Below are 12,890 nucleotides of genomic sequence, written 5' to 3'. Positions count from 1 at the left end.
CAGAGGATGGGACGTCATTCAACACATGCTTGATTAAAATGAAGTTGTTGGCTTCAGATTTTGACTCTGGAGATTTGAAGGTTCTTTGATTTGCAGTGGGATGTAGGCATTATTTGGGCTGCAGGACTGAGAGATGGTTGAGAGGAACTGGTAAAGTGGGTCAAATCTTCAAAGTGTTTCAAGTCCTCCAACTCGATAGCTGGTGCTGATGAGTTGGAAAGCAGACACCATTGTTCTGTTCATGTAGTCCACCAGAAGCATAGAAATAATGACCAGCAACAGTTTAACAAGTGCAAATATTGTAGGCCAACTGTACAAATGGCAGAAGGAACTTACGGAAAGGATATCACAAATGCAAAAAAGATCAATAGCCTGCAGCAGGACGAAAGCTAGTGAGCTAGACGAGTTGAAAAATGAAAAGGAACAAGTCTAGTTCGCAATGTCACACAAGCTGGCTACAGCCCCGGTGAGATGTCTGAACAAAGTATGATGAGCTCAAAGTCATGACATTGGATTCAGCCAGAAAGAAAATGGAGCAAGTACAAAGGAAATCAGGATTTTGCGACTGTGGAAATAGAAGAAAAGCAGACACAATTCCAAGTGCATTGTGATGCAACATGCAACATCATCACTAAGATATTTGCAAGGACGTATGAAGAGACAAAACAAGTGCTAACAATGCACAACCTTGCAAATGATTTACAACTGGGCAAAGAGCAGGGAGAAAATGGAAGTCCAAACAATGAAAAAGTACAAAGCAGAGTGTGTTGTACTTGAAGAGACGGGGGATGTTATCACTCCATAATGATGCAGCCCAATAAATGACAATTACCAAAACCCTCCAAGTAATGAAAGGGTGAACAGATTCCATATTTTTAGAGGATGGGAAGGCATTCACACATTTGAATGAAGTGAAGTTATGGTGGGAGTAGAAACAGAGAATATGCTGACAGGACAGGCTACTTCAGATTCAAGTTCCACACTCAAAGACACACAGCTGGTGGATGAATTTGCAGATATTTCTGAAGGAACTGAAAAGCCAAAAAAAAAAATAGGAGTAGCTGCCAGTGGCACATAATCCAAGATGCTTCAATGGCTGTCAAATAAAACTGAAAGCAGATGAAGATAGAGATCATCACAACAGCGGACACATTTCTTCTTTGGGTATACCAGGCATGGTGTGAATAGATCAGCCAAACAGCCTGAGAACCTGTCTCCACATGATCTGAATAAAGCATTAAAGAGGAACCATTCTCCAGTCGAAGATATCATGCCAGATCCAAGCAAAGGTCTTCAATCTGCAGGATGCCAAGAATGAATTTTGGCATGCTGAACGCGTCTCAGAGCATTCCTTCCAAATGACCTTCAGCGCACCATTTGGGAAATATTGATGGCTCAGAATGCATTTTAGGATCAGCATTGGAATCAAAAAGTTATAGTGAAGGATGAAAGCCTATGGTAGTCAACGTCTTTGGGGAAGGAGAGACTATGGCAGAAGCAATGAACTAACAGATGCAAAGAAAAACAGTTGGACACAAACATGTAGGAACGTGCAGTTAGCAGATTTCAAACTGAAGAATATTTCCTCATGAATCATGTGGTCGCCATTATTGGGGAACAATAATGGTGCTGGTTTACAAAAAAAACGACACAAATTGCTGGAGTAACTCAATTGGTCAGGTTACATCTCTAGAGTCTTAGCGGAGGTCAGGTTAGTGAGGAAGTGTTGATGAAGGAATATTGGGACCCACAAACGTAACCAAATTCCTGCCCCATCTAAGACTGGTGTGAGACCCATTGACTAAACCAACAAGGAGAGTTGTTGAATAGTGTTGGAGGGATATCCATGAGCAAGCTGCTCAATAAATAAATGATATTGTAGGGTCAGAGTTTCGTTTAGAGATATAGCACGGAAACAGGCCCTTCGACCCACCGAGTCTGTGATCCCTGCACATTAACACTACCCTACACACACGAGGGACAATTTTACATTTATTCCAAGCCAATTAACCTACAAACCTGCACATCTTTGGAGTGTGAGAGGAAACTGAAGATCTCGGAGAAAACCCACACAGGTCCCAGGGAGAAGATACAAACTCCGTACAGACAGCACCCGTAGTCAGGATGGAACCCGGGTCTCTGGTGCTGCAAGGCAGCAACTCTACCGCTGTGCCACCATGCCACTATGGATACACCTCTTTGATGACAGAAAATAGCCGATTCCTGATGGGAGCAGTTATCTTGCTAAACAGCCAACCAATAACATATGTAGCCAGAGTTCTGACTGTCTAATGCATGCTGCACTTAAAAGGAAATTGAGTCATTACCTGTGACATTTAGGCATGAGAGGTTCCACTATAAACAAATGGGAGATATGTACACATGGAAACTTATGCTAAACTCTTCAAAGTGATGTGATGAATTTACGTTAAACCCCAATAGCTGATTCCGCACTTAGAACAGATGATACATAGTTGTCTACTATTTCCATGCAGTGATGTACACCACTGGTGTACTGCAGTAATGACAACATGCAGGTATACTGAACTAGTGTATGTGAATCTGCCTGTGCGATAGCCAATGATGAAATTACAATAAGGCAGATAAAACAGAGAAAGAACCACAGGTAGATGTTGTGTAAGGGTGTTCAGAGAACCAGCAAGAGCCTTCCCAAAGTCTTGCCCCTTACAAGCTGATTTCACACTTTGAGAGATTTGTGTTTGGAGGTGAGTCTGGTGATACCAAATTCTATGTGGATAAATGTTAAAGTGCATACACGTCTGAGAGGGAGCAGCTGTTTGTGCATTACTGTACTGGTGAAGAATAAACACAGAAGTGAAAGACTTCACAAAAATGACAACGTGTGCAGGTCTTTAGAGACATGGCAACAGAGTGACAGACAGAGTGTGTCAAAGGCGGCAGCAGCAGATCTCTACGTGGTTGGTGCCAAAAGCTACCTGGAGATGGTGGATCATTCTTATGGACAACCTTGATTCAACCTCATCTTCTGATGAGATTTTAAGTGGTGAGCTTGCAAAACGTGCAGATAATTGGGAACTAATACAGCGTGTCACGACACAACTCACGGTCCAATGGAAAGGCAGAGAGTGACGCAAACACAGCCGAGACACTTCTGAGAAAGGCAAATGAAACACACAGAGATTCCCATCTCAATCTCCAGCATACATCACTTCTACCAGAGACTAATGAAACACTGAACCAGAACAACACTGCTGGCTCTGCTGGGTTGATGATGCTGAGAATCCAAACTGGAAATAAACAGGCAGGAGACGAGAGTGGAGGAAAAGCAAGTTTCAACAGCCAAAGAAATATCACCTTAAAGCAGGCAAAGTGTGTTGAGTTTTCCAATCACCATTGCTTCACTGACAAGTATACCACCTTTTGGATACTGTTGGGGATGGGTGGTCTATCAGAGGAGAGCAGCAGCAGCAGCAGCATCCAGGCCTATGGTTAATACACACAGCAGGCAAAGATGACAAGAGAGAGAGATATTAGGATAGGAGCGCGATGGTTAAAGGAACAGGAGATTCTATAGTTGCCTACGAGATACCAGAATGGTATGTTGCCTCGTGAATGTCAGGGTCAAAGATGCCCCTCCTCAATCTCCCCCCTGAAAGATGCCCCTTTCAATTACAATTCTCCGGGGGGGGGGGGGTTGAGGAGCAAGATATCAATGTACATATTGGTACCAATAATGTAGATAAAAAGAAGGATGGGGCACTGCAGAACATCAACGGCAGTAATCTCTGGATTACTTCCAGAGCCTCGTACTAATGAGAGTAGGAATAGGTGGATGAATATATGGCTGAGGAGCTGGTGCAGGGGGAAGGGGGTCAGATTTTTGGATCATCAGGATCTCTTTCGTGAACTGGCAGAGGACCAATATCGTGGTAGTTAAATGTACAAGGGAGAAAGCAGAGGTGCGGTGCTAATGTGTGTGATCAGTCATAAACATTCGAATGCTGGAACAGGCTCCAGGGGTTCCTGTTATTCATGGTTCTATATTTTTATTTCATATTGTATTGGGAGATCAGAGGACTGATACTGTAGCCAAGATGGCTGAAGACCTTAATCCTGGCTTGTAAGTAGCTCAAATATATATTCTTACACGATTCACCTCGGACCCACAGAATGTCAAGGAAGAGTGAGCGTCTGGTGACAGAAAAGTGCAACAAAGGATGGCAAGATGTCGAAAAATGTAGATAATCCTCCAAGTAATATCAATGGTGACTAGATTTGAGCAAACACATTGGAAAAATGATCACAAAGCAGCAAAGAAAATCTTCCTTTGGATTTACCTGATCTTACTGTCCTTGGGAAAAGGTCAAAATTAATCTGCTTAAAGTTCAAAATGGCATCTAACTCGAGAGTGCAGATAACAATCTCACAATAATCACTGTCATTGCGACAACCAAAACTGCAACTGAAGAAGGGTCTCAACCCGAAACGTCACCTATTCCTTTTCTCCAGAGATACTGTCTGACCCGCTGAGTTACTCCAGCATTTTGTTTCGATCTTCGTTTTTAAACCGGCATCTGCAGTTCCTTCCTACACATGCAAACGGGGAACTAGTTTGAGACTTGGGGGCTTCTAGCTCTAAGACGGTGGTTCCTGTTCGCCGCCGGTCAGCGAGAAGGTGGTTCCGCGTGTAATTGCCACACAACATGTTGTGTCTATCTTCGCTTAAACCAGCACCTACAGTTCCTTCCTACACAACTTGTAGTAACGGTTAAGTCTGTGTTTACTTGTAAATGGATAGATACCAGGCACAAATGAACAATGTTCCTGGAATGATTTGAAAGATTCCGCAGGAGAGTTGTTTTTCATCGCTCATAAGTAATCCCAGGCATCCACAGAGTAAAATATGATTTTAATTTAAAAGGGCAGGCTGTAAAGTATCTATTCTGGATATTGAAATGTCCAAATTAAATTCGCCCAGATCATTGTGCCATCTCATGAGCAGATGAGGTATAATGGGAAGGCAGATGGAAATATGGCAACGTATAATCAGAAGCCACCCATTATCCGTTCAATATTTCATAGATTGGTGGATAGTAATTTAGCAAATGCTGAGTCGCCCATTGAATATTTGTGAATGGAGTGAATTAAATGTGTCTGGTCATTGGTAGTCCACTGGGGAAAGGTTAGGACTACATTAGAAACTCGAGGGAAATCACTCGGAACAAGGGTCGCTCGCATTGCTGGCTGCTGATGGTTTGGAGCCCGCTATACTTGTGTCCAAGTGTGGCCCTTCTTCCTACTGTACTTCAACGCGCCCTCAGGTTGAAACCAACCCTCGGTAGATAGTTGACCATGAAGGTTCCGGGATGAATAACTCACTCCACAAGTCATGCGGAGCCCGCGATCATCATTATTATAATATTTATATCTTACACATTAGCACAGAGACTCCACCTGGTGGAGAATACGTGTGGAAGGTTTCATTTTATTGGTTGCTAACGTGATGAAAGAGTGTGTCATCAGCAGACGATGGAAGAACTTTCTCAAGACCAGCTGGATGTGACTTAGCATGGAAGGGAAGACCTTGTACCAATCGCTCCGTGGGCCAGCCTGACTTCTCTGTTTGTGGTGCATTGGAGGACTCCTAAAGCAGAGAACAGGCTCATTCAGTCCAACAGGTTCAGTGCTGCCGGGGCGGTCTTCCCATAAAGTCTGACCAACAGATTAAATGGAATGGGAATGAAAATAATCTGTAAAATGAACCTCCCCAAATGATGTAACGAGTCAAGAGGGGAGGATGTTGATGGGTCGATCTTCCAGGATGGACCCGAGCAGCCAGTGTCGGCTGCAAATTCCCCCTGTGGCCAAGGCAGCCACTTTGGGAAGACTTTGGAAAGCGTTGGAGGCGGAATATTGGATGGAACAGTTGTGGAAATGCCCGGTCGCCGTTTGTCTGATTAGCGACGTCTGAGCCCAACGTTTAAATGTAGGTTGAATGGAGTAAACGCCTGCGAGCCAACTCCGCTTGGTTTAACCCATTAAATCACGGAGACCCGAATAGTTAGGAGTCGCCGTAAGGGATAAAGCAGGGACTCGCTGAATCACGTAGCATTTAGCAATGTGTATGTGTGAGAGTGCGCGTGGGTGTACGTGTGGGTGTGGGGGTGTATATATGTGCCTGTGTGTGTGTGTGTGTGTGTGTGAGGGTATGTATGTATATGTGTGTGTGTGTGTGTCTGTGTGTGTGCGGGTGTGTGTGCGCGTGTATGTGGGTATGTGAGGGTATAAGGGTGTGTTTATGTGTGCGTGTGTGTGCGTGTGAGTGTGTGTGTGTGCGTGTGTATGAGTGTATGTATGTGTGTGTGTGAGAGCGTGTGTGTGTCTGTGTGTGTGCGGGTGTGTGTGCGCGTGTATGTGGGTATGTGAGGGTATAAGGGTGTGTTTATGTGTGCGTGTGTGTGCGTGTGCGTGTGTGTGCGCGTGTGTATGAGTGTATGTATGAGTGTATGTATGTGTGTGTGAGAGCGTGTGTGTGCGTGTGTGTGCGTGTGTGCATGTGTGTGTGCGTGTGTGTGCGTGTGTGCATGTGTGTGTGCGTGTGTGTGTGCGCGTGTGTGTGTGTGCGTGTGCGCGCGTGGGTGTGTGCGTGTGTGCATGTGTGTGTGTGTGTGTGTGCGTGTGTGTGTGCGTGTGTGAGTGTGTGCGTGTGCGTGTGTGTGTGCGTGTGTGAGTGTGTGCGTGTGCGTGTGTGTGAGGCAGGTAGCGCTTATCTGCGCGGCAACGTCTCAAGGTCCGAACTAAGTCCGAATCTAGAGAATGTGGAGTAACTCAGCACCTCTGGGCAGAGAGGATGGTTGATGTTTCAGGTCGCGACCCTTCTTCAGACCCGAAACGTCACCTATCCTGTTTCTCCAGAGACGCTGCCCGACCCGCTGAGTTACTCCAGCACTTTGTGTCTATCTTCGGTCTTTACCGGCATCCTCCAGTTCCTTTCTACACATGGGTGATGAGTGGTGCCGGTGTGGCGTGTTGGCTGCTAGTGTTTCGGTCCGGGCGCCGATGCTAGGCGGCTTCTAAAGGCAGTGTGTGTGTGGCCATAACCATTGACGAGCGCTGCGTGTCAGCGCGGATGTGGCAGTGCACACATTGGCGGTGGGAGAAGTACAGTTTAGTAACTTCACTGGGTAACAAAGTGGTTGACAGACCATCCAGAAATTCAGCCCCCTCATTAAAACCAAGTAAAAACCATTGCCTGCCGCCGCTTTTAAATCCGCTCCGCATTTTGGATTAAAATATCTCACAACAAGAATGTATTCGGATTTTCACCTCAGATCAGAAAAAAACACCACGGTATTTTAAAAAGCTTTTCTCCCCAGATCTCACTTTTCAGCGGGGTTTCCATCATCACAAGTCGATGATCTGAGCAGATTGTTTTTGGAAACTGCTATTCTGTTTGCATTTATTAAGACAAGACAGTGTCGGTCAATCTGAGGTCTGCACTTTCAAAACTGCTTTGGGGGATAGACACAAAAAGCTGGAGTATCTCAACGGGTGAGGCAGCGTCTCTGGAGAGAAGGAATAGGTGACGTTTTGGGTCGAGATCCTTCCTCAGTCCGAAGAAGGGTCTCGACCCAAAACATCACCCATTCCTTCTCTCCAGGTATGCTGCCTGACCCGCTGAGTTACTCCAGCTTTTTGTGTCCATCTTCGGTATAAACCGGCATCTGCTGTTGCTTCCTACACTGTTTTGAAGGCAGTTGTTGCCCGTGATTCGGTAAACACAACTCCCTGAGAAACGGAGACGTGTGTCTAGTAACGTGTAGGGAGGAACTGCAGATCCTGGTTTACGCCGAAGACAGACATACAATGCTGGAGTAACTCAGCGGGGCAGAAGGAGAAAAGGAATAGGCATCTTCTCGCCACGCATCTACAGTAGGCACACACCAGTAATAGAATCACAGCGCGGAAATAGGCCATTCTGCCCAACTCGCCCACGCTGACCGAAGGTGGCCTTCTAAGTGAGCTGCATTTACCCGCGTATGTTATGTATTATTCCTCTGATGCTCGTTTTAGACCGAAATGGGTGACACTTACTGACATAGAAAGGATTTCGTGACCTTTTGAATATTTATCGGGGCACTCGTTTGTGAATATCTAGAACTCCCCGGCCTAGTAAAAAGCATAAAACATAGAATTGGAGGCATTTAACTGATTCAGTCCGGGCTGCGTTTTACTAAGGGGACATTCTAAAATGAGAAGGCAGGGTAGGAAGGAGCGAGAGGCTTGGCTAACGTGTTGAAGTCGGGGAGAGCTGCCATCTACACTGCAAGCAACAGGTGTAATGCCAGAAATGCCTTTAATGACAGCAATATCAACAACGCCGCATTATTATTATTTTAAAACTAAGTTGATTCATCCGGAGGTTACTCAAAAAGCAAGTTTGTGGTCGTGATGTTTTCCGGAGTCAGAGCTCTCGTGGGTAGCGGGTACAAATATAAAACGGCGCAGTTTAAAAACAACACTCGCCGTGTGTTTCTACGCAGCAAGGGAACATTTAGCGTGCGTGGATAATGTCCAGAATGCAATAACTTGGGTACAAACACATTGTCAGGAACACTGATGATTACAGCACGCAGTGAGATGTAGTCGTGCGGCGCTGTGTGAGGGGCGCAGAGACGCCAATATCATTGCTACTGCATGGTGCTTTGTATCCCTCCTTAATCGCCACCTATTCGCTCAGGTCCTTCCTCACAAGCGGGGTCGGTGAGAAAGTGCAGGTGCTGGTTTAAACCGAGGAGAGACGCAGAGTGCTGGAGTAACTCAGCGGGGCGGACAGCATTTCCGGAGAGAGGGAATGGGTGACCTTTCGGGTCGAGACCCTTCTTCTGACAGAAATACACTGCGCCCTGAACCAGTTGGTTTAACTGCACCACTGATGCCCCATGCACTGATGGGAGGGAGGGGGGAATGACCGGGCGCTGTCTTACCTGGACACATTCAGTTCTCGCTGAGGTCTCTGCGATTTCTCCAGTCCAAGTTTAGTGAAGATCCCCACCAGGACCATGATTGCCACAACGCCACAAATGAAATACACGATTAAATTGGTCTTATCCCTGGTGTGGTCGAACGCACTCTCGTCCGGCCTCTGTGGGAATTTGCTCACATTCGCCCAGTTCGGGGTGCGGTAGTTGGAGCAAATGCTTTGGTCTAACTTGGACTCTTTGAACTGGCAGCAATATCTGTAGCCACATGTGCCGCAGCAGTACTGGTAGATGCTGGTGCTGCAGTTGAAAGACGGGTCGAACTGGCCCATCACGTCGTAGTAGCCCTGGCAGCGGTCCGGCTTGGGTGGCATCTCCGGGGCGCCCGGTTCTTTCGAGGTGTTCTGTCCGGAGACCATCACGATGCCCCCCAAGTGTTGTCCCGCCTTGCCTTGGGTAATGCAGTCTAGCACCGGGCACCACAAGCCCAGCAGGTCGAGCAACAGGTAGCGCAGTAGTCGGAGGCGCATTGTTGTCTTGTGTGGAGCAGCGCGGAGTTCAGACGTCTCTCTGCCCGGCTCGGTGGCCCCGCCACATCCCAGTGGGAGGAGAGAGGGGCTCCTCGAACCTCCCCGCGCTTCCAACTTCCACCTGGGTCTGGAGAGAGGAGAGGAGGGGGGCAGCTGATGGTGCGCTGTGTTCAGCCGCTCGCCCAGACGCCGCTCATACTGACCCACCACGGCAGGTCCCCGCCGAGCCGCTCACTCCGCCCCGCAGCCATCCGCAGCTCCGAGCCGCGGCCACCACGCACCGCCGGTGAGATAAGCCAGAAGCGGAGCCCGCAACGCATCCCCCACCACCCCGGCTTGGATCGCCGGACTACAGCGGATCACTGCGCTCTCTCTAGTGCTTCCACTCGCCTCCAAGTTACTGCACTCATCGCCTCTCTCTACACCCCTCCAGCAGCCCCGCCACCATTCAGCATCAGCCTGCGCTATTCAGCTTCCTCTCCTCATTCGGGCTCCTTGTTGGACCCGCTCCGTGAACTGCTCTCGGCCACCTGAAGTGTCCGTGGTGGGACTGTGCCGCGTTAACGCGGGGACCAAGCGGCACCGAGTTACTAACTGTGGTCCTCTCTTGCTACCGCCGGTAGATGCCACTCCAGGGACTGGCAATTAAAGGGGCAACGCTGACGTCGGCGACAATGTGGCTTTATTTACATTTCCCAGCCAGTATTTAGACAGGGTGGTTAAAGGCGAAAAGGCGTGGCCTGCAATCATATGTTTGTTGAAGAAAGGTAACTTGGAATGACATTGCCTGTAATATTGGGGTTGACTGGGGTTGACTGGGTTGGTGGGTCCCACCTCCATCCCCACTTTTAGAGGAGATGATAAACAATGATGCCAACACCAACCACAAATGATGAGCTGCACACACAGTTAAAGGGCTTGCAGTTCTACTGGAATCAGTTCTACACGTGGCTTCGGCGCTTGTTGACACGGTGGTGTGGAGCCGTGTTTATTTATCGGCAGCTTCTTCTGCAAACTTTGCTGGCTCCGTGGATGGGGTCCGCTGTCCATCGGGGGCGGGCGGGGGGGGGGGGCAATGGCAGGCGCTGGCAGTGGTGCGGGTCCACACACCACTGTGGCAGGCACTGCCCCCACCCCCAAACCACCTTACACCGCCCCATCCAGGGACCGAACGCGGGAGGAGAGGGAGAGAGGGGGGGGGGGGGGGGAGAGGGAGAGGGGGGGAGGGGGGGGGGGGGGGGGGGGGGAGGGGGGGGGAGGGAGGGAGGGGGAGAGGGGGGGGGAGAGAGGGGGAGAGAGAGGGAGAGAGAGAGAGGGGGGAGGGAGAGGGCGAGGGGGAGAGGGGGGGAGGGAGAGAGGGGGGGAGGGAGAGGGGGAGAGGGGGGAGGGAGAGGCGAGGGGGGGAGGGAGAGGGCGAGGGGGAGAGGGCGAGGGGGAGAGGGGGGGAGGGAGAGAGGGGGGGGAGGGAGAGGGAGAGGGGGGAGGGAGAGGCGAGGGGGGGGAGGGAAAGGGCGAGGGGGAGGAGGGAGAGGGCAAGGGGGGAGAGGGAGGGGAGGAAGGGGAGGGGCAAGTAAATGTTGGCTTCATGTGAACGTCAGTAAGTCACCTCCATCACATCATGTCAAATCTCCAGGGAGGTAGAACTCGTTTTCACCACCAGCTCAATCACAGCTGACGATCATCGGTACCTGTTCGCACATCATTTATTTTTATTTGATCTACGTCGCTCGACATCACCGTCTATATCTCTCGCCCCCCTCTCCCCTGACTCCCAGTCTGAAGAAGGGTCTCGACCCGAAACGTCACCCGTTCATTCTCTGCTGAGATGCCGCCGGTCCCGCTGAGTTACTCCAGCACATTGTGTCCCTTTGTCCGTCAAATCAACTTTGTACATTTCCCTCGCAGCGAAAAGCCAAAGCGGAAATATTGAGCGCTTATACAACACGAGCACGTTGATGTAGAAACAAAGAACTGCGGGTGCTGGTTAATACTCGAAAGGACACAAAGTGCTGGAGTAACTCAGCGGGTCAGGCAGCATTGCTGGAGAACATGGATATGTGGATATATTCTCCATGAGATGCTTCGGACCCGTTGAGTTAGTCCAGCATTCTGTGTCCCTTTTGTGCATGATATGTAACTTGCGTGTATCTAACATGTACACATATATAACACGTGCACATATAGAACAATTCATAACATGTGAATGGGGATAGACACAGAATGCTGGAGTAACTCAGCGGGACAGGCACCATCTGAGCTCAGGTAGACAAATAATGCTGGAGAAACTCAGCGGGTGCAGCAGCATCTGTGGAGCGAAGGAAATAGGACGAAACGTTGCCTATTTCCTTCGCACCACAGATGCTGCTGCACCCGCTGAGTTTCTCCAGCATTTTTGTGTACCTTCGATTTCCCAGCATCTGCAGTTCCTTCTTAACACCATCTGAGCTCAGTCTGAAGAAGGGTCTCGACCCGAACGACACCCATTCCTTCTCTCCCGAGATGCCCCATGTCCCGCTGAGTTACTCCAGCATCTTTATGTCAATCTTCGGTTTCACCCGGCATCTGCAGTTCCTTCGTACACATAGAAACATAGACACATAGAAAATAGGTGCAGGAGTAGGCCATTCGGCCCTTCGAGCCTGCACCGCCATTCAATATGATCATGGCTGATCATCCAACTCAGTATATTGTACCTGCCTTCTCTCCAGACCCCCTGATCCCTTTAGCGCCAAGGGCCAGATCTAACTCCCTCTTAAATATAGCCAATGAACTGACCTCAACTACCTTCTGCGGCAGAGAATTCCAGAGATTCACCACTCTCTGTGTGAAAAATGTTTTTCTCATCTCGGTCCTAAAAGATTTCCTTATCCTTAAACTGTGACCCCTTGTTCTGGACTTCCCCAACACCGGGAACAATCTTCCTGCATCTAGCCTGTCCAACCCCTTAAGAATTTTGTAAGTTTCTATAAGATCCCCCCTCATGTAAACGAAGAATGAGTTTGAGACTTGGTTCCTGGGCTCCGCCGGTCAGGGAGCAGGTGGGTCCGTGTGTACTTGCCACACAACCTCGATGGGTTGGTTGCGAAGACCCCCGGGTTGTCAGCGACTACCGAAAATACAGGCTTGAAAGCCGAGGCTCCGGTAAGCACTCGTAGCTGCAGCTCAGCTCCACTTCGGTTTTCGGCCAAGTGAAGAAATGCCGAATGAAAACAGAATGATGAAAATGAGCAGCGGGGTCAGACAGAGTCTGTGAAGAGGGAACCTCCAGACCCGCCACAGCATTAACCTGAAACGTGACTGCTTCTGCCAATATTCTGATTTACCAAACTTGCAAACCGGTACGTCTTTGGAATTGTGGGAGGAAAGTGAAGATCGCAGAGAAAACCCACGCAGGTCA

General features: G+C 48.9%; 1 protein-coding gene across 2 annotated transcripts in view; it reads right to left on the bottom strand.

The window, feature by feature from the left end:
- Positions 1-10,107, bottom strand: part of shisa9 (shisa family member 9) — a 327,692-nt gene extending 317,585 nt beyond the window's left edge. For both annotated transcript variants that reach the window (XM_033040305.1, XM_033040306.1), the window contains exon 1: positions 8,970-10,107. In XM_033040305.1, coding sequence (XP_032896196.1) covers positions 8,970-9,493 — 524 coding nt within the window. In that variant the 5' untranslated portion in view covers positions 9,494-10,107. The remainder of the gene's footprint in view (positions 1-8,969) is intronic.
- Between the last annotated feature and the right edge of the window lie 2,783 nt (positions 10,108-12,890).

The sequence above is a fragment of the Amblyraja radiata genome, chromosome 22, assembly GCF_010909765.2.
Source record: "Amblyraja radiata isolate CabotCenter1 chromosome 22, sAmbRad1.1.pri, whole genome shotgun sequence".
NCBI classification, from domain to species: domain Eukaryota; kingdom Metazoa; phylum Chordata; class Chondrichthyes; order Rajiformes; family Rajidae; genus Amblyraja; species Amblyraja radiata.
The sequence above is the reverse complement of the archived record's forward strand: the minus strand, read 5'-3'. Positions and strand labels throughout refer to the sequence as shown.